Here is a 20,592-nt window from a genome sequence, read left to right as displayed (position 1 = left end):
TGGGATGCAATGTATGAAGAAATCTATTTTGCTTCTAAATGCCAAAAACTACATTTAGATTGGTAGGGGTTAACAATATGTTATCAATATAGTAATATAAGCTACCGTATTTTCAAGGGATATGTACGTTTTGTTGAAAATTTCATTATCTTCAAAGTTGCTAAGATCTCAATATCCGTTGTTAGGGGATAGTTAATAATAGCAACTATATTGATAGGATATGTAGCACAGGGTCAAAGACCAAAAAAGATTATATACTTATATACTTCTGATAATCCAGAAACTCAACCTTTAGGTTGAGTTGGAAGGATTCTTACAAATATTTTTGTAGGGATTTAACCCAGTGTTTGTGTACTTCTACTCTTTTTATCCTAGAAATCTATTATGTTCACATGACTCTACAACCATTCAACAAGAGTGAGAATGACGGCTAATCTAAAGCTTAATGCTAATGAATTATAAGTTGCACTGAAATTCACTTTGAACAGAAGAAATGCAAATGAAATGCTAGTAATAACAGTAAATTTTAAATCCTAGTAAATGCTAGTTTTTAAAAAAATGTCCAGCCACCATGGTACCCAATGTATTTTGTCATATAACTGTAAGACTGAGACAACATACATCATAACCATTCATAAATTACCACTACTCTTAATTTTGTAATATACATGTGTGTATATACATAGCCACTCCAATACCACACCATTCAGGAGGACTGGCATGTCCTAGGCTCTTCTTTAAGTTCTCATACTGTGAGTGAGAACTGTGCATCAGAATCCCCTGAAGTCCTTTGTTAAAGCAGATTACTGTTTTCCACCCCAAGTTTCTGGTTAAGTCTATAGAGAGACCCAAGAATCTGCATTTCTAACAAATTCCAGGGTGATGCTGATGCTACTGGCTCAGGGACCACATTCTGGGAACCTCTACTGTAAGGGATCTGTGAGTCTCAAAAGGCAATTGCAGAGAGAGACGAAGAGAGGGGAAGAAAGAGAGAAAATTATATAAAAGGTGACACTGGAGGCTGTAGTTATTAAATTAATGAAAATCGAGGGTGAGAGAGAGAAAAAGAGGGAGAGGGAGAGAGCGAACAAGCAAGAGTCCACTCTCAAGAGAGAAAGACATGCAGTTCTAGCAAAGGAGGCAGCAGATAAAAGTGAATACAGATACTGTCTTCCATCCTAGTACTTGCCCTTTATCTTGTTGGTTAGGAAAAAGTAAGAAATCATGAGGAGCCTGGGTGGATCAGGTTGTTGAGCCAGGGTCTTGGGATCAAGTCCTGCAGAAGGCTCTCTGCTCAGTAAGAAGTAGGCTTCTCCTTCTCACTCTCCCTCTGTGCTCTCTCAAATGAATAAATAAAATCTTAAAACAAAATGAAATGAAAAAAAACTAACAAATCAACAAAGACCTCTCAAATGATAATTAACTTAATTGACATACAAACCGTTTCACACTTAAAAGGCTAGATAGAGGGGCACCTGGGTGGCTCAATGGGTTAAGCCTCTGCCTTCAGGTCATAATCTCAGGGTCCTGGGATCAAGCCCCACATCGAGCCCTCCGCTAAGCAGAGAGCCTCCCTCTACCCCCCTTTCTCCCTGCCTGCCCCTCTGCCTACTTGGGATCTCTCTCTGCCAAATAAATAAAATCTTTAAAAAAAAAAAAAAAAGTCTAGATAGATTGTTCCCATTACAAGTTTTAGAAAAAAAGTATTGCCAGAAACTCGTCAGTCTTTCAATACCCCTAAATGGGACTACTTTCAGGAAAACACTAAAGGGGCACAGAAAGTTAACTAATGAGTTTTTCATATTAAAAAAAAAAAAAAAAAGGAATGTTCACCAGTAAAACATGGGTGAGAAATGATAATCAACAAACAACTCCAATTACATGCAGAAAATCTACTTAGAAACGCTGTGTGGAATCTTCAAACAAGTATTAAATTTTTATTTATATGAAAGTTTTTCCTTTAAAGTTACTGAGCCACATAAAGGGAAAATATTAATTTTATTAGAATTTGAACAAATGTTGCACAAAGAAAACATTTTAACAAAATTGTATGGTGGCACAACAAACAAAAAAGAAAACAGCCAAAGATGTGTAAAAGAAATATAAGGTGGAAAACTGTTAAATATCTCATGATCCAGTGTAGAAACAAGAAGTCTGAACTTAAAAACCAAAGAAGCACGACAATAGAACAAAGTTAATGTTTGTGCTATCCTAACCAGACACATTCTTCAGCAAAACTTTAAAAGGCAGTTATATTTTACAGTATTTGATCTTATTTCTGACTTTTTCAGAAATAGATTATTTATATAATTCAACCTCACAGTTCCAAGTTTAAGCACTGAGAAATAATTATCCTAGTAACTGAAATCACAGGAGAGGCAAAACAATTGATTAGTTTTTAATGCTATATTTTCAACTGTAATAAGGGCTTGATCCAACAAAAGAAGTCAAAAGCAGATCAGAGTTCCCTTCTATTACCCAAGGAACACCTCTGCCCAATCTGACTGCCATAATATTGTTACCCTAGTTAACAAAAAGCATTCTCAGGGACCAATGTAGGAAGAGAAGACACACTAGAAGTTTGATATTGTATAGCAAGGTAACTTGTCACCATTTCAGACTACCAAATACCAGAAGTTACTTAAAACAAATTATTTAAGTGTTCCCCATCTTTGCGATTTATTTCTAAATAACTGATATATTCATTTTTTGAACTGACCATATCAGGTTAATAATAGTGTAAATCATTTGAAAACTATAATAGAATACTTCAAGAATAGGACTTTGAATATTTTTCTCTTATATCTTGATCTTTACACAAAGATGCAATTCTTACTCTCTTGGTAGAGAAGTCTATGGGAAATAAACCTGGAAATGTTTTAAGGAGATTGTCAACCAAGACAGGTTTCTCAATTTCATGATTGTCATCTAACAAAGATACCAAATTTCACATTCTTAAACATCTTAAAACAATATAGCTGTGATTTTATAGACATAAAAAGGCAAAAATTCTAAATACTTAGGAAAGAAAGCCCTTTGCATTCTAAATATTTGAAATTTATTCACACAATATGCCCAATCTGAACTTTTAAATGAGGTATATTTTCTTCTTTCCAAATATCAAAAACCTTGCAAATATATCATAACATGAACAGTTTCAAATTATAATAAATTCACAGGCGTTTTGTCAGTTTTCACTTTAACCTCTCATAAAACACACTGCTGTAAGTCTTTGGATGTGGTATCTAACAAAAAAGGAAGTTGCCCACGGTCACTCTCTGTATGAGAGTTGCAAACACATAAGGTGAAAACACTTTTGTGGGTATTTTTAAAACATGATAAATGCACTACCAATCATTAATCATGATTTAAAATATTACATAAATACATATTAAAGATCATCTAGGTATCCACAATCCTATAAGGGGAGCACTAGAAAATAAAAATCTTATAATGATCTTAGGGCAGTTCTTAAGCAATTGAATGTCTTTATCTGAAAAACCTATGCTGAAAAAATTTGCATCTAAGTTTTGCTTTCTGAATGCGCAGGTTATAACCCACAGAAAACATGAGGGACAAATGTTTGGTCAGGATCTTGTTAGTTTAAGAAACAAAAGATTTAAAAACCAAAATATGCACACCATTAAAAATACTAATTCTGGAAATTATGCAGCTAAAAATTAAAATCACCCTGTCCAGCAAGTTCCAAAAATTTCACACATTTCAAACATTAAGGCAACTTGTTTCCAACTAGACAGTACTTTATAAAAATATATGTCACTTCAAAACATTATATACATAGTGGCAATAAATTTAGCTAGTTGTAATCTTTAATACATTAATAAAGTGTCACATATTACAAAGAAATTATACTAGGTGTTTGCATGTATGCACAAGTGGAGTTACAGTTTTTAAAGTACAGGTTTTAAAACTGAGCGAAGTGAACGTCCCTCTTTAGTGAGTTCTCGTGTCACACACATACACGGCAATGGGATTGCTTCCTCTCGTTTCTCTACAATATTGTAACTGCATTTCTTCAAGTGGTCAGCCATGCTTAGGATGTCAGCAAATTTCCATTCATTAACAGAACAAAATGCAGTACTGAATCGCCATACCTAAAAGAAAATTCTACTTCAGATTTAAACAAGTCAATTTATAACAATCAAAATATACTTCTTACTCCAACTGCAAACATTTCTACTGTTTGAGAAATATCCAACATAAAGGTCCAAGCAGTTAGCTACAAAACTGAAAAGGAGTAAATCCATTTGGAGGCAGATCTGTTTATCAAACACTTGCAGGATAATCACTTCTATGACATTATAACTACAATAAATGCAGTAACCAAAAAGAAAGAAATAAAAAGCAAAACTCAACATTAAAAATGACATCCAACTTGGCTTACTAAGCAATTTTTTAAAAGATTTAGTCATTTATTTGAGAAAACAAAGAGATAGAGACAGTATGTAAATAGAGGGAGAGGGAGAGACACAAGAGACTCCCCAGCTGAGCATACAGATCCCAATATAGACCTCGATTCCAGAACTGAGCCAAAGTGAAACGCTTAACTGACTGAGCCACTAGCTGCTCCTAAGCAATTCTTTAAAAATCATAAACTTATAGGGATGCCTGGGTAGCTCAATCAGTTAAACATCTGCCTTCGGCTCAGGTCATGATCTCCAGGGTCCTGGGATCAAGCCCTGCATTGGGCTCCCTGTTCAGCATAGACTGTTTCTGCTTCTCCCTTCCCCTTTGTCTCTCTCCCTATTCACATGGCCCCCTCACTCCCCCCACCCTTGACCCCCTGGAGCTCACTCTCTCTCAAACAAGTAAAATATTTTTAAAAAAACACACTAATACTATACCAAGGTACCTTATCACTCCACCATTTATAAGTACCAAAAGTACTTAGTAATATTCATGAATACAGGTACTCAATTTATTTAAAATGTTTCTGAAAATTTACATAAAACACTTTTGTAATATCAATCTTATTTAATTCCAAATGCATTTCTAGGCAAAAATTCACCTGCTATCCCTATTCATGTATCTGTTGGTAAAAATATGAGCTACTTCCCCTTTTACCCACTCAGCAGCTCCAAGCCTTGAAACAATGTCATCTTATTAGTTCAGCAATGACAGCTGTGGCCCCTTCTCATCTTTACAATTCTAAATATAAAGCTATCTGAACACAGGAAATAAGCATGAATGGAGGACAGACGCAAGTAACAAGTATGAATGGGATAGATCAGGCCTAGGTATCCTAGCTAAGCTCATCAACAAGGAAATTTTAGAGCACACTAAATGCACAGTAAACAGCAGATACGCTAGAAAGTGGCTATGAATTTGAGGAAAGTCCTCAGCACTCAGAGCTTCTCAGGAAAGGAGAGCAATGCCTTCCCAGGAAGACTAGATGTCTTCCAATTCCGTGGGAACACTTTTACTTTTCAGCGGGCAAGAGAAATCACCACTGTTCCACACAAAGGGTAGTTACTCCCTATATTCCTTAGGGTTATCCATCAATTACGCCTCCTGTGGAGTTCTTTCTCAGGAGTCCATGAAGGTCTAGAGAGTAGCTACCAACAGATTACAAATACTGCTAGCCTCCCTTACAATCCCCTATACCTATGAAACTATGGGAAGAATGAGGAGTTCTGTTAAGCCTCAGCAGAACACATTCATGAGCGATTTCATGGTGACAGACAGCCTCCCAATTTCCACAAGAGTCTGGCGAAACAAACTCAGAAAAAAATGGACGATTCCCATCTCCTGATGCAAGGCTTCTTAGTAATGGGCCAATTTTTCTTTCCGAAGTATTCCTCAGGTACTTACTTAGTGCCCACTATATGGCAGTGCTGTTATACGCAGTGGATATTTTGGTTCCCAGAGAGTCTCACTTTTCAAGGAACTTACAATCTAAGGAAACCGGTAATTCATCACGAACAGCCTGGAGAGTACTCTAGCAGGGGTATACAGAGTAGGGGAAGAGAATGGGGCACCACACGAACCAGAGCTGTACACCTCCCTAAAAGCTTTAGGGTAGGGTTCTAGAAGGCTTTCCTGAAGATCTGTAGAGTGAGCAGGATCTGTAGTGAGAAGATGAAGATCACAAGCTCCAGAGACAGGTTCCCTAGATGTGAATCCATCAATTAGTTGGACAAGTTACTTCATCTCTTTAAACTTTGGTTTCTTCATCCATAATATAGAGACAGTAGATTAAACAGGTAAACAGAAGTACGTTTATCAGCACAACGCCCAGCATATTGTAAATGCTCAGATGTAGTTACTATATTAGAGACAGCACATTCAAAGGCCTTAAGGCAAGAAGTCAGAAAGAAAACATCAGGAGACTAAGTACATCAACATAGATGGAATATAAAGGGACAAGAAGAAACTAAGGAGGTAAGTAAAGACAGGATTATAAAAATTCTTAAAGGTTCATTAGGGAGTCTTTCTTTGTCCCAGTGCAATGAACAAACATTAGTTTTTAAACACTACAGTGTAAGAACTGTATTTAAGAAAATATTTAAAACTCTAGTCCTTATGTAGAGAGTATGTTGGAGAAGGGTCCAGTTAGGAACAGAAATCCCGTTAGGATCTTGTGGTAATCAAGAGAGAGATGAAGGGGAGAGAGTTAGGTAAATGGCAGTGGAAACAGTAAAGCAAACCTGAGAGGTATGAAGAAGGGAGACTCAAGAGAATATTAAGATTACCTAGATATGAAAATAAAGGGGAAAAAAAAAAAAAAGAAGTTCACCCTAATTCCCAAATTCCTAGTTTAGGCAACTTGATAGAAAATGCCACTTGCCGACATTTTTTTTTTTAATCAAGCTTTTTCCCAGCTTTTTTTTCTCTTTTTAAGATTTTGTTTATTTGAGAGAGAGACAGAGAAAAATGAGCAGTGGGTAGAGGCAGAGGAGGAGAGACAGAGAGAGAGACTGAGAGAAGCAGACTCCCCACTGAGCAGGAAGCCTAACATATCTGATGCAGGGCTTACTCCTAGGATCTAGAGATCATGACCTGAGCCAAAGGCAGACCCTTAAATGACTAAGCCACCCAGGCTCCCCACCACTTGCTGAGATAAAGAGGGGCAGAGAGGCACCTGGGTGGCTCAGTCAGTTGACCATCTGATTTTGGCTCTGATTTTGGCTCAGGTCATGATCTCAAGGTGGTGAGACTGAGCTCTACACTGGGCTCCGCACCCAGCCAAGTGTCTACCTGAGATTCTCTCTCTCCCTCTGCCCCTCTCCACTGTGCATGCAAGCTCTCTAAAATAAAATAAATCAATAAATCTTAAAAGAAAAAGGGGGGGGATAAAGATGTGAAGTGGGTTGGACATGCTGAGTTTGATGAAGCTCTGAGATAATCAAGAGCAGATACTTATATTTAATCCTCTGGAGTTCAGGAGAAAGTGGCCAGGATATAGACATGTAAGTAACCTGTATAAATGATGGCAATTTAAACTTCAAGAGTAGATGAGATTTCCTGCAGAAATAGAATCCCCAGAAAACATTTCACCCCACAGGTCAATACTAGTGGGCAAGGATAAAAATAATACTATGCTTGGAATATCCCATCCCAAATGAAGAAAGAAACCAAGTCCTCTGTATGTGTATACATACATATACACAGCAAGTATGGAACTTTCTGCCACCAAAATTCCTATTTGGAGAAAAAAAAATCATAAAAGAAATAGATTAGATGTTCATTTGTTGGTGAAAGCTTCAGAAAAACACAGAAAATGTAGAATTCTGAAGAACTGGAGCAGTGAGTAAAAGTCAGAAAAAACCTAAGGATGGTAAGAACAAAGTATTCAGAAATATGAACCTTGTGCAATCAAGGTGAAATTTACCAAATTTTTTCTACTTTATAAAATGCAAAATGTCATATTATAAATGTTCTAATATTAAAAACTCCTGAAATAAAAGATATTTATAGTGCCTTCTAGTTTCTACTAGACAGTGCCTCAAACATAAGGTGGGCAAAAGCAGGGGTGCCTGGCAGGCTCAGTCAGTAGAGCATGCAAATTTTTATCTCAGGGTTGTGAGTTTGAGCCCCATGCTGGGTGTAGAGATTATTTATAAATATGACACTACTACTACTACTAATAATAATAATAAGTGCAAAAGTGGATTTTCACAAAAGAAAATGGGGGACCCAAGACTTGCTCCCAGATCTGCCTAAATCTCCAAACTTCCTAAATCTCCTCAAGCCTCCAATATGCAACACTCTCTTGTACCATTCTAACCTAGACCCCCCACCACAATATCAAATCCAAGTATCCCACTCTTTCCTCACTTCAACCTAGCACATATCCACATCCTCATGGTTTCTAGTCTCCAAATATTCCACTGCTCACCTACCAGTAGCAGCAGTTATAACTTTTCTTTCTCCCTGAAATAACTAAGATCTAAGAAGGTTGCTAGGAATGCAGAGAAACTGCCAATTGTAAGCAGGAGAAAACCTTCTCCTTGCTTCCTCCGTTGTCCTATGATGAAACATCTCAGATGGAGCTCAAACTGGAAGATGGTTAACATGGACTCAAAAGGAACTGTTACAGAAGAACTGAGTATAGAAAAGCAGTATGAAAAAAACAGAAGTGGCTGTGGCCATGTTAGATTAGAACCTAGTATTAGGATGTCTGCAATAAATACATGATTATGACAAACTACTCTAACCCAGTTTTTCATTAATCATTATTTTAAAAAATGTCTGTCAGATTAAAGTGTAAGTTTTAAGGGCGGTCAATTTTGCAACAAGGTCTTAATTTTACTGATTCTACAACATTAAGTGTCTACTATATATAAAATATGGGGGTGATATGGTTAAGATTAAACTAACCTTTTCTTTTATTTGCCATGATGAATTTCCTTCTGGATACTTCCTTTTTCCCCACTGCAGTATGACCATTCCACGAGACTGAAGCAGGCTGCCACACACATCCCTCATTAACCTGGATACACATGAGAGCTGGCATAAACTGAAGCCATCTAGAAAGCCTGCAATATGTTGTAGGACCTCAAAAGGAAGACTACTTAGATGGTCACTATGCAATCCCAACACACAGTTTCTAGCAGGCTCTACTAATACTGTAGATACACATGGCTGAACTCCAAATGACCTCAAGTGGCGGTCATGTATAATCTTTGCTCCTTGTGTTGATGGACAAAATCTACGCTGAGAATAGGTACAACCATAATATGCTAAAGGACACCTCTGCTCCATCCAGCCATTGAGTCCAGCATGAATGTCACCATGCACGTTCTTAAAATGTGAAGAAAATTCTTTTCTTCTAAATAACTGTCCACAAACAAATGTAAACATTGAACGCTGCTTGGGTTGGTACCTAGCAACACATTCCAATACTAAATCCAGGCCAAGTGTCTGAAAAGGACTTGGATTTGAAAGCTGTGGGTTGGCATGATCACAAGCTGATGCTGAAGCTATTTCCCCAACCATTGTATTTGTAGCTAATATTGCAGATGGAAGTGAAAAAGTCTGAGTCCCAAAGTCAACGTGATAAACATCAACCATGCGACTATCAGATATACCCCTCCCTCCTGGAGAATCTCCTAGACAAAACAGCAATGCTGCTGTGATTAGGTCTATTCCTTGGAGGCCCATTGGATCTTCTGCAACTTCCAAATCTGATGTATCTACTGCTTTATCTTCTTTTGGTTTAGACCAACATGAGTTAGAAAGAAATTTGAATGAAGGAGGATGACTGAAAGATAAGACATCCACATTCCTCAAGTCCCCTAAGTCTACTTTTCTCCAACACAATGCTCCTTCATCCTCATCATCTGGCATGAGGATATGCTGAATTGTGCCATTAGGCAAAGCACCAGATGGTATTACTTCCTTAAGTTGTGCTGCTACGGAAAGTGAACTGGAAGGTTGTGAAGTGCCATCTGATGCCATACATTCTCCATTTGTTAAGTTACTTTGTTTTGAATCACCATGTAATTTCTGATTTTGGTCTATGGCCTGTGTACATATATTTTCCAAAGAAAAGCCATTACAGAGAGCAGAAGTGGCATAAGAACTGTTATTTGAGTCACACAATAAATCACTTGAACCATTTTGTTCAGACTGGACATTCAGACTTGTGTCATTATGGTCAATTCCACCTACTGCTCCTATCTCATCCTCATAAAAATGGTCCTGGTCTTTTAAGTGTCTATTCTGCAAGCTTCCTCTGGGATCTTGCTCTTCACTCATGTCATTTGGGGAAGCACAAAGACTTGTACTCAACATGCCAATGTCTCTTGTGGCAGTATTCAGGATATCTAAAGCAGCAGCCAAACTTCTGGTTGTTTCTACAGTAGCTTGATAAAGTGCACCATAAGATTCTTCATCAACAGACACCAAACCATTAGTATGTGGGATTTCTGGGACACTTGATTTAACTGAGATTTGTTCTCTAGATTCTGATACTTTATCAGTCGCTTTTGACATCATGGTGGCTACTTTGAGAGATTCTAAGAGCATCCTTTGGTCTTGAAGGGCCAAGGCCATATCTAATTGTGCCACTTCATCAACATCTCTGCTTAGATTTTCATACGATTTCCGATCTGCATAACTAACTGGCCATCGGTTCCACTCCATAGTACAGCACACCACACTTGCAGGACACATTTCTAGATGTTCAGCAACTTTATTTCGAGCCATTGTAAATGGACATCCGAAGTCACTATTTAAGCAAGGCACTCGTTCAAATGGACATAAAAGTCGATGTTCATCAGCTTTACAAGAATGGAAAACTGCTCCACACACCAACGGACAACCAATCAAGTCACAGGAAATCCCAGGCTCTGGTCTGATCATACACCGTCTACTGACACAATTCACACAGTGCGAGTGCTGCAGCTCCTCCTCCATAATGGCCAGTCCAGCTCTAGTTGTTGAGATGGGAAAAAGATAAGAAGTTAGGCAAAAAGTGGTTGATTTTTAAAACGGCTGAATAACAAAAATCAAGTCATAAAGAAATATATGTAAAATAAGCCTACTTAACAAGTTTATTTTACATATAATCAATTCATCTTGAAACAACTTAAGCACTCATTTCAAATAATAATGCAAAAGTTCATTTTTTCATATAATAATATGCCTAAGAGGCTAAATGTTTCAAAATATAATGCTTAAATTCTAGTATACTATGTAGTATATAAACTGATGCTAAATACAAATTAGCATATTTGACTTTTAGATTTCAAAGAATGCTTTAGCTTTTATTTTTAGTTTCAACTAAATGGACTCTGAAGCGCCCGTAGCACACTGACATCATCATATTCCTGAGAGAATGATCTGAGTTTCATGAATATACTTAACTAAAACTATTATAAATTTTTTATACCCTCTAAATATAGGAATCCATTTAAGATTTCATCTACTGATCATTCCTTCTACATACACCTTAATACCTTCTACAACGAATCACCATAGTAAGCCTTAATTAAAACATACATGGAATTTACCCAGAAAATCTAAATTCCAGCTCTAGTTCATCGGTTCATAACTATGGATAAATAACTATGGTGAAATGCTAGGTAGGTCTGAGAGATGGGGCTGGATAATAGAAATAAATCAGATCATGAGGACTGTGCTATATACTACTCTTACGAGTTCAGACTTTAAGTAACAGGAATTCACTAAAGATTTGAGCAGAGAAATAGTATCTATAAAATAACAGGAGAGGGGCACCTGGCCAGTCCAGCTCTAGTGGGTTAGTGGGTGGCTCAGTGGGTTAAAGCCTCTGCCTTCAGCTCAGGTCATGGTCGCGGGGTCCTGGGATAGAGCCCCGCGTGGTGCTCTCTGCTCAGCAGGGAGCCTGCTTCCCTTCTTCTCTGCCTACTTGTGATCTCTCTCTCTCTCTCTGTCAGAAAAATAAATAAAATCTTAAAAAAAAAATAACAGGAGAGATTTACAGATACCTAATGGTCCTTCCTTTTATCAAGAAAAATTTTATACAAAAATAGAGAAAGCATCAGCACAATATACTGATTCAATTATAATTATTAATCCTATTTGATGTATCTTTGTCTAAAATCTTCAACTTCTTTATTGGCTTGTCCCTATGAGCAGTAAAAACTTAAAACTATTTCATCTTTAAAAACCTAAATAATAAAACAATATCTCCCTTTTATTACTACTCTTTTTTCTTAAAATTTCCAAATCTTCAAGCTTCCGGAAAAAAAATTTCCAAATTTTGAAATTTCCAAATTTTCAAGCTTCCAGGAAAAAAAAAAAGAAATTAAAAAACAAACAAACAAAAACAACAAATAGGCTTCATGCCTCCCATATACTCTTCAGCCCTCTAATCTGGCTTTCTTGTGACCAACAGTCATTAAAACTGCTCTGAGATCCTTGGTGCTAAATTCAAAGGGCATTTTTTTCCCCAGACTTCATCTTCCTTGGCCATTTACCTCATTATGGTGAATAGGCCCTCCTTTTTGAACTACTTGTCTTTCCTTAGGATGTTACATTTCCCTGGTTTTCTCCCTATTTTTTTTTTTTTACCTTTTTTAATGTTTTAAAAAAATAAAAATAAAAGCATTCACAGCAATGAGCCTACAATATTTATTTTTATTTTTGGCTATTCCTTAATCTTTTCTAATCCTTAATATTTTCTAAAATATTCCTCTTCTCCAGGGATCATGTCATTTCTTGCTCATTCTATTCATTCCCTCTGAGTGCTCTCAATTTCTCAAAAGCGTCAATTACCACCCATATGCTGAAAACTTACTTCTTGCCCAGATCCCTCTCCCAGACTTCAGATCTCTACTAATAAGTCAATTACTTATACGTCTCTACACCTACATGGGACAAGCAACTCATCTTAACACTCCCCAAATTAAATTACACTGTAATGGGTAATAATTTTCTGGGTAAGAAGTAGATTCTTAGCCTATTTTCTTCACTTCAGTGCATAAAAGATTACTAGCTCTCTGACATATTTTTCCATACATGCTATCTGGGTTTCAGGTGGCTAAAGTAAGCTAATTAGTCCCGAAATTGCTATTTTTGTCCAATCCAGGGATGATTTTCCTCAAACAATAACAAAAAAGCCTACCTCATACTGACAGATCTCTACTGATTACGTAGAAAATTTCGGAGTTGATATTATGGCACTTACTGACACTAGGGGGCATGGAGGAGGCAGGGGGAACAGGGCATCATTTAACAAAAAACTGTATTTTTTATTGTATTTAAAAAATTACAAACTATGAATTAAATACTTCTGAATGTTTACCCCATAAATTTTATAGGTTAAGACAGAACCTGTAAGTTAAACACAGACATGCTAAGAGTCATAACAGAAGAACGACAGACTAATGATGAGAAACATTTGTAAATTAAGCCAATGTTCAAAGAACAATGTTAGTAAGAATTAAGACAAATTTTACTGAGTGCTTAGATTGTTAAAACAGTGGAAGCTTTCTTATTTTGCAACAAATAGAAGGAATTCATCTCACATGATGAGGGTTATAAACTTGACTGTTACTAAGAGAGAACCTAAAAATACAAGCAGTTCCAAAGAAGTAACCACTACTCTCATAACTTGCAGGAACACTTTATGTTACGTGCACATCACATGACCATACCAGGCAGAACACATTCAAAAACACCACTTAACTCAAAACTGTTTAAAACAGCAACGGCTACAAACAAGAAGTTAAATGCAAAACAGTAACAACTTTGAAAGGAAGACACAGAGGCTTCTCAAGCTTCAAAATAGTTCCACACTACTCCCCTTGGAATAAGAAAAATGTTTTAAATAAATAAATAAATAAAGGCATTCACAGCAATGAGCTAAATATTTATTTACTGAAGTAGACTTAGGAAGGAAAAAAGCACACTAATTATGTACCAATCTTCTCCTTACATACACCATTTCACTTAGTGTCCCATAATCCTCTTTAACAACCCCTAGGAAACTGAGGTTCAGACAGGCTTAAGGGACTCCCCTAAGGTCATCTCCCTGTTAAATGGCAGAGCTGGGACTTCAATCTATATCTGATTGAACATATCAGAAGATATGTTTACTCATAAAAGCTGAAGAAAACAGGCAGCACTTCAGTAACTGGTGATCCAATTTTAAGATGTTATTTGAGGAATGGAGGTTACACAACTTTGCTTGTAGTTCATTCCAACACTTAATCACCCCTGTGGTCAAGAAAGTCTTTTTGGTCCTTTGTAATTACAATAGCACATAACTTTGCTTTGAATGTCAGTATTTAAAACTACTTTTAAAATAACTTGCATTTATAATAGTATAAACTTACAGAACAAGAATATAAATTTAGCAAATCTCAAAACAGCAATATAAAGCAGGAATCAAGTTTAATTCCATTTTACAAGTAAATATATTAAGAAGTAAGTTAAGAAAAAGCACTAGATAATAACCAGAGTATTCTGAGGACAGAACCCTCAGCTTCAGAATTTAAAACTTCCAGATCCATCCTTTTTCTAATCAAGATCATTACCAGAGTAAATATTCCTCCATTAGGTAGTTTGCACTTGCACATAAATCCTGTGAAACGGGTTTATAAACATCATCCCTGATTTATCAGTTGAACAGTGACACAGCAGGCCCATTAGAAAACATGTTGCTAAAATTGAGGCTTCAAGTTCAAGATAAACTTAATTATAGAACTCCTCAATATTGTCTTCTTAAACCCTTTGAAAAAGAATCTGAACATTCCAAATAACATCTTTATAATTCACGTTTAAGTTGAATGACTGGGGAAAGTCTCATTAGACTAGAAAACATGTGTAAATGATTAAATGCTTTACAATAGTTTCAATTTTCTCCAATAAAAATTCTTGGCCAACTGATACTCTGTGACTAGCAATCCGTAAAAATAGTTTTAAGACATGGCATTTTCTCATACAGTGAAAGGAGGCCTTGTCATTTGAAGTTATTTTCTATACACAAAAATAATACTTCAAAAAAACATTTCTTTATTTTTCCAGATTCATTAAAATAATTAAGGAGATAAATAAATGAAGCACTGCAACTTAGCATGATTTTAAAAATGCTAGGTCAAGTCAGCCAAAGCACTCAACACAGCTTGCTGCTATCTGTGCCTCTGTTAGCAAGATACGTGAATACACGCAAGCACCCCTCCCCACAATCGCTGCCTAGGATCCTTAAGTCTCAGTTTAAATGTTACTTTCCACATACCAAAAGCAAGGTATAGATCCCATATTATGCTGTGTGCTCATTACACATTGGGTTTTTCCTTGTAATACTAGTCACAACACTAAGTAAATCACTATCCTTAAGTATCAAACCCCACAGGAAAACTGTAAGCTCCATGAAGGAAGCAGGGCCATCTCTTGTCTCATCCATCCATTCTTGTGTTTCCTATATTTCAGACTGTGCCTAATTGGAGCATCACTTATTTTAGAAATATGAATAAATGAAAGAGATATACTATAAGAAACAGCTAAATGGATTCCAAAACAAGGTTTTTTATTTCATCGAAAACTACACACTTCATGAAAAAATACAACCTTACAGACCTAGTATTACACAATCAGACTGAGTCAAAATTACTTTATTGTACCAGCTATAAAAAGTCAATAATAGTGTTCAAACATTTGCTGAGTACCTAAATCTATATGTTCCAAGCATTATATATAGAGTTAAGATAAATCATCCATGAAAATAGCAAGTCAAAGGGAAAAGAAGTCAGAGACAGGTAATTTCAACCTTCCATTATTTTAAAATCTTAAAAAATAGTCATAAAAGGCACAGAAGTAAACATTTACCAGTATATTGCTCCACTATTATTTTAACTCCCCAATCAACTCTGCGCTCTAGTTACTGGTTACTTGACTACAGAAGGCATCAGCTTCAAAAAGAAAAGCAGAGGTGAAAGTGTCCACACATGTGCACGTGCCTGAGTAGGTACTGCACTAAAAAGCTCAAAAAAGGAAGTGGTATCAGCCGACTGCTTGATACTGCAGTTCATATAGTACTAGATGAAACGCAATTGCACTTAAACAATAAAATATTGCTTCAATGTGAGGATGAAATGGACCTATAGACAGACTTGTTCAATTAGTTAACACAAGTAAGTCCATGACTGAAATTTTACATTTAGCAATCAGCTATAAGCTCCTCTAAGCAAGTCTCATCCTTTTTGTATAGTCGGAGGTACTAGTTATACTAATACAACTAACTGTACAATTAATATTAAATACAAACACCTCCTGGTTGATTTGCTGATCAAGCACAATCAGTTCTAAAGACCATAATAAACCTCAGCTGCACATCTTAACTGGTTTAAAAGGGGCGGGGGGTGAGGGGTGCGGTGCATCATGGTGACTAGGCAAGATCTAAAATCCACTATCCTTAAACTCCACTCAAAGCACATGCCCTCCTGATGAGTCTAAAATGGCTAAATAGGTTACACTGTATACATTCTTTTTATTAAATTATAGTTCTGACTTTTTATAGAATGATGACCTAATTAAATGGAAAATTCTGTCAAATTTTTCACCCTTCCAGCTATGATATAATCCAAACATACATCTTCTAAGTCTAAATATGGTCATGAGTAACTTATTTCAAAATGAAAGTTCTAACTACTTGCAATGTTCTTCACTAAATAAATAAAATTATGACAGACTTACAAAAGAAATTAAAATAATATAATATTTAATACTCAGACCAGAACCCGTTTGCACGGATTCTCAGATAAAAATAATCCACCCAAATGGTGGTACTCAATTTATTAAAATGGGCAGCAGGGCATTGGGGAATGGGCTTCCAAGGAATCTCAGCTTTGTGACCTTGAGGCAATTACTCTACTGTGAAAACAACCTAGAACTCTACAAAGGTTGGGTTATATTTTACGTGTGTGTCTAATGGAATACAACGTATTCCTCAGAAAAGGGATGTACTTCACTTTACACAACAGCCACGTTAACATACCCAAAGCTTTATGTAAAATTATTTTTTCTTTCAGGTCATTTAGACTTATAAAGCTTATAAAAAGCAGCTGTATGAGGAAATAACCTATGTTAAAAGTATTCACTCAATAAATAGACAGACAGACATACCCTTTTTGTAAAAGATGAGGTATGCTTTTCTGATTTAAGTATCTAACTATCTACACTATAAAAAGCATTAGCCCAATGCCAATCTCACGTATTTCATCAAACTGAATTTGAAATTAAATATTTTATATAGCCTTTTGATTGAGGACTTTGTCAAAGAATTCTACAAATACAATGTCCTTTTAATGATACAATCATAGGAACTTAGTTAAAAGATGTGTCCAAAATCATACAAAAATAGCATAGGGCTTATCCCATTAAAAGTCACATTTCAGTAATATAGTATATCAAACAGTAAACACACAGTAAGCAACACCTATGTGGTGACCTCAAAGTACCTAACTATATACATTACCTCAAAATATTACTGCCCTTAATTAAGTACTTTATTAGGACATTTTGTATTTTTCAGAAGTCTCCAATGCTAGAGATAGCAAAATATTGGGTTGAAATTAAATACCCAGCACACTTAGAATGTATAAAAGTTTGCCTACATCAGAAACTTCAGTTCTCTGATAACCCTCAAAAAACTCCACCCACCTACATTTCCAGAATCACAAAAAAAAGCTTCTGTCACTGCATTAAGGTACTAGATAAGAACGAAATGGCAACTTAAAAGTTACCAAAACACCACGTTATCGCTAATTAAGCTTCTGGAGTAAGAAACAGTGACTAAGCATATGGAACAGTGATTCAGCCAAAACTGCATATTGAAAAACCGAACCGTCAGAAAAATCCTAAACGTACATTTTATGCTGTTCTTTTCCCCTTCCTGAGCCGAAAACTGGAGTACTTTCTAAAACCTTAACAAATATGAGCAAATGCATAATCTGTTTCCATAGCCTGTGTCTCTCAAGGATACAACACAGTATTGGAATGCAGCGAAAGAAAGAAAGAATTTTAAAGTTCCAAACGTTTGGGAAGTTTTATGTTTAAAAGTGTTTCAACAGTTTTAAGTTCATCTACACTGACAGCAGAATGCCCATAAATAGGTTCCTCCTGGATCAGAGTCAACAGAGTAATTACGGAAGAAAAGGTCAATTCCTTCCCAAACGTCTTTTATCTGGGGCTTGCGATACGGCTCAGCAAGAAAAACAGGAGAGGGGAATGGAGTACAAGAACCATGGTAAACAACCCACTGCCCTGCCGGTTTCTGCCTCGTCTCCCGAAGACACACGCTGAAAACACACTCAAAGGAGATGACTTTGAATTCAACGTGCACTCTGCGGCCCCCTGCCGAGCAGCGTTCCACGGGACCGGACACAAATAACTTGGAAAGGGCCAGACCCCCCAGATCGAGAAAATCAGGAAGTTTCTCTTTAATAAGGACGGGGGCGAAGACGAAGATCCGCTCACTACCATGAATGGAAAAGTTACTAACTTCACGCATCCCGGGAAGACAGCGGAGGATGCCTCCCAATCGGACTTTTAACCCATCAGTCCCCAACCACCCCCAAGTTCTGAAAAGGCAAAAGGAAACAGAACCCGCGTTTTCAAGGTTCTCCGGGCTTTCCAAGTTTACCTCCCGCTTCAGCCACCACCTCCGCACCCCCCCCACCCCCCGCATACAGACGGACACGCAGGCCAGGTGACACGGGGGTCGGTCCCCGGCTGTGGGTCGCCATTTGCCGGCCGCCTCCACGGCCAGCCAGGCAGGACGGCGGGCGCGGACGCCCACGCGGCGGACGCCCTCTCCGCGCGCCAGGACGGCCGGCCCGGGACCCGCAGCGCCGCCGCGGACGCCGCTTCTGTACTGCGCCCAGGCCCCGCCCGCGGGACCCACGGCCGCCGCCGCCGCCGCCGCCCCGGCTGCAGGCCTCGCACGGCCCGGCCGCCGCCTCTGTCCCCGGCGCAGCCCGCGCCGCGCTGGCCTCCCCCGCCGGCCTCCCGACACTCACCGCCCCGCGCGGCCGAACCGCGGCCCAGGCCCTGGCTGCCGAGGACGCCGTGCTCGGCTGGTCCGCGCGGTCCCGGCTGCTCGGCGTCCCACACCCCCTTGCGGTCCGCCTCCTACTGGCCTCTCCCCGCGCCCGGCCGCCGCCTTTTCTCCTCCTGTCCAGCTCTTCGGCCTCCTCCCCCGGCGGCCGCCCTCCTCGCGCGCCCCGCCCCTCCCCGCCCAGCTCGGCCCCGCCCAGCTCGGCCCGGCTCCGCCCACCGGACCCAGCCCCGTCTCGGCAGCGGCTGCCAGCCCCGGCGGACACGCGCACGCCGGGCCCGGCGGGGACGCGTACGCTGAGTTCGGCGGGGACGCGCACACCGCCCGCGGATGCTGGAAGAGAAGCGGCAGGGTGGGGTCTAGGGAGTCCTGGGCTTCGCGTGTACAGCGAGGGGATTTCACTGGGACCCACGTGCCCTCCCTGACAGTGCTACCAAATCTTGTTGGACTTCAGCATCTTGTATCCCTGGAAGGAGTACTAGACCCGTAGTCTTGGAATTGAGGAAACGGGCCCTTGCAGACTGGCGTGTTTATCTCCCTAAATTGTAGAATAAGCAGACAAATACCTTACTTCTCCTGCGGTGCTCTTCCCATTAGGTCATACTTAGGAGGAAGCGGGGCAGCTCTCTTTGAACATCTTTGAAGATCGCTGCCGCAGGCCTTCCTGCCTGCTAACTCAATGCACCAGCGTTCTGTAGCTTAGTATCCTTTGTAGGGTTCTACCTACCAGGGACTGAGCTCCGACCAGGATTCAAGCGTCGCGAAGCTTTATTGGAGCCCAGGCGGGATAGAGAGATTCAAAATCTTGGGTGAGGGGTATCTCTCATCCGCTCACCCATGCACCAGTGTCCATCCCTTGGGCTCCTCTCCAGTACCAGTGCAAGAGAACTATGACAAAGAAAATGGCTGTAATCCTGGCCTTGGGCGTGGGGGTAGAGACAGGAAAACAGTGTTTTGTAATCTTTTCTGTGGACTCTCAGACCTTTAGATTTTAAAGACCAGTATATATAAAGCAAAACAAAATAAAAAACCAAAAACCTGAAGAAAGAACTTAGATTACTAACTAGCTTTTTATTGCGCTAAGAAGTAAAAATTGCACCTCTTGTATTAATGCTTCATTTCCTAAATTAAAGGAGATTTTAATACCATTAGCCAGGACATAATCACAGAATAAAGGTCAGTTCTTTAAATGAATAAATTTAGCTTTTGAAAAATTCAATCTGTTTTTCTTATTTTGTCAAATTTGGCCCCGGATGGACTCTGGTCCTCAGTCCAGAGTTTGAGAGACAGAAGTAGAAAGAAAGGCTAGTGAAACAGGTGGGTGCTGCTACAGCCTTGCCTTCCCCTGCTTCCTATCCTGGATTGAGTCACATATTTGCCCTTGACCTCAGTTGTCCTCCTATAAGATGAAGTGGCTAAAATAAATGATCCCTAGAACCCTTTCTAGCTTTAAAACCTCAGGATTCCATGATTGTACTTATTGAAATCTGGGGCTTTCCCCTTTACTAAGTCACCTGGTTGATACTAGGTCATCCCTCAGGCTGAGTCATTCAGGCTGTAAACTTTTGTCTCCTTTGCCCCTTCCA

At 38.7% G+C, this 20,592-nt stretch overlaps 2 protein-coding genes across 2 annotated transcripts in view; both read right to left on the bottom strand.

Annotated features, from left to right (window-relative positions):
- EPM2A (EPM2A glucan phosphatase, laforin) overlaps nucleotides 1–19,072 on the bottom strand; it is a 155,746-nt gene extending 136,674 nt beyond the window's left edge. Inside the window, exon 1 of the mRNA XM_059177332.1 lies at nucleotides 18,969–19,072. The gene's annotated coding sequence lies outside the window, so the exon portion shown is untranslated. The remainder of the gene's footprint in view (nucleotides 1–18,968) is intronic.
- On the bottom strand, nucleotides 1,911–19,080 carry FBXO30 (F-box protein 30). Its single transcript, XM_059177330.1, has 3 exons — nucleotides 18,969–19,080; nucleotides 8,842–10,897; nucleotides 1,911–4,115 (listed from the first exon to the last, which is right to left on the bottom strand). Exons 2-3 carry the CDS (start codon nucleotides 10,879–10,881, stop codon nucleotides 3,912–3,914), a joined length of 2,244 nt encoding a protein of 747 aa, XP_059033313.1. The 5' UTR covers nucleotides 10,882–10,897; nucleotides 18,969–19,080; the 3' UTR covers nucleotides 1,911–3,911.
- Between the last annotated feature and the right edge of the window lie 1,512 nt (nucleotides 19,081–20,592).

The sequence above is a fragment of the Mustela lutreola genome, chromosome 6 (genome assembly GCF_030435805.1).
Source record: "Mustela lutreola isolate mMusLut2 chromosome 6, mMusLut2.pri, whole genome shotgun sequence".
In the NCBI taxonomy this organism is placed as follows: Eukaryota; Metazoa; Chordata; class Mammalia; order Carnivora; family Mustelidae; genus Mustela; species Mustela lutreola.
This window is presented reverse-complemented; position numbering and strand designations above follow the sequence as displayed.

Coding starts and splice junctions, on each gene's coding strand:
- FBXO30 (XM_059177330.1), bottom strand. CDS start 10,881: ATGGAGGAGGAGCTGCAGCACTCGCACTGTGTGAATTGTGTCAGTAGA. Junction 4,116..8,841: donor CATGGCAAATAAAAGAAAAG/GTTAGTTTAATC, acceptor ATTTTCTTTTAG/GTATGGCGATTCAGTACTGC.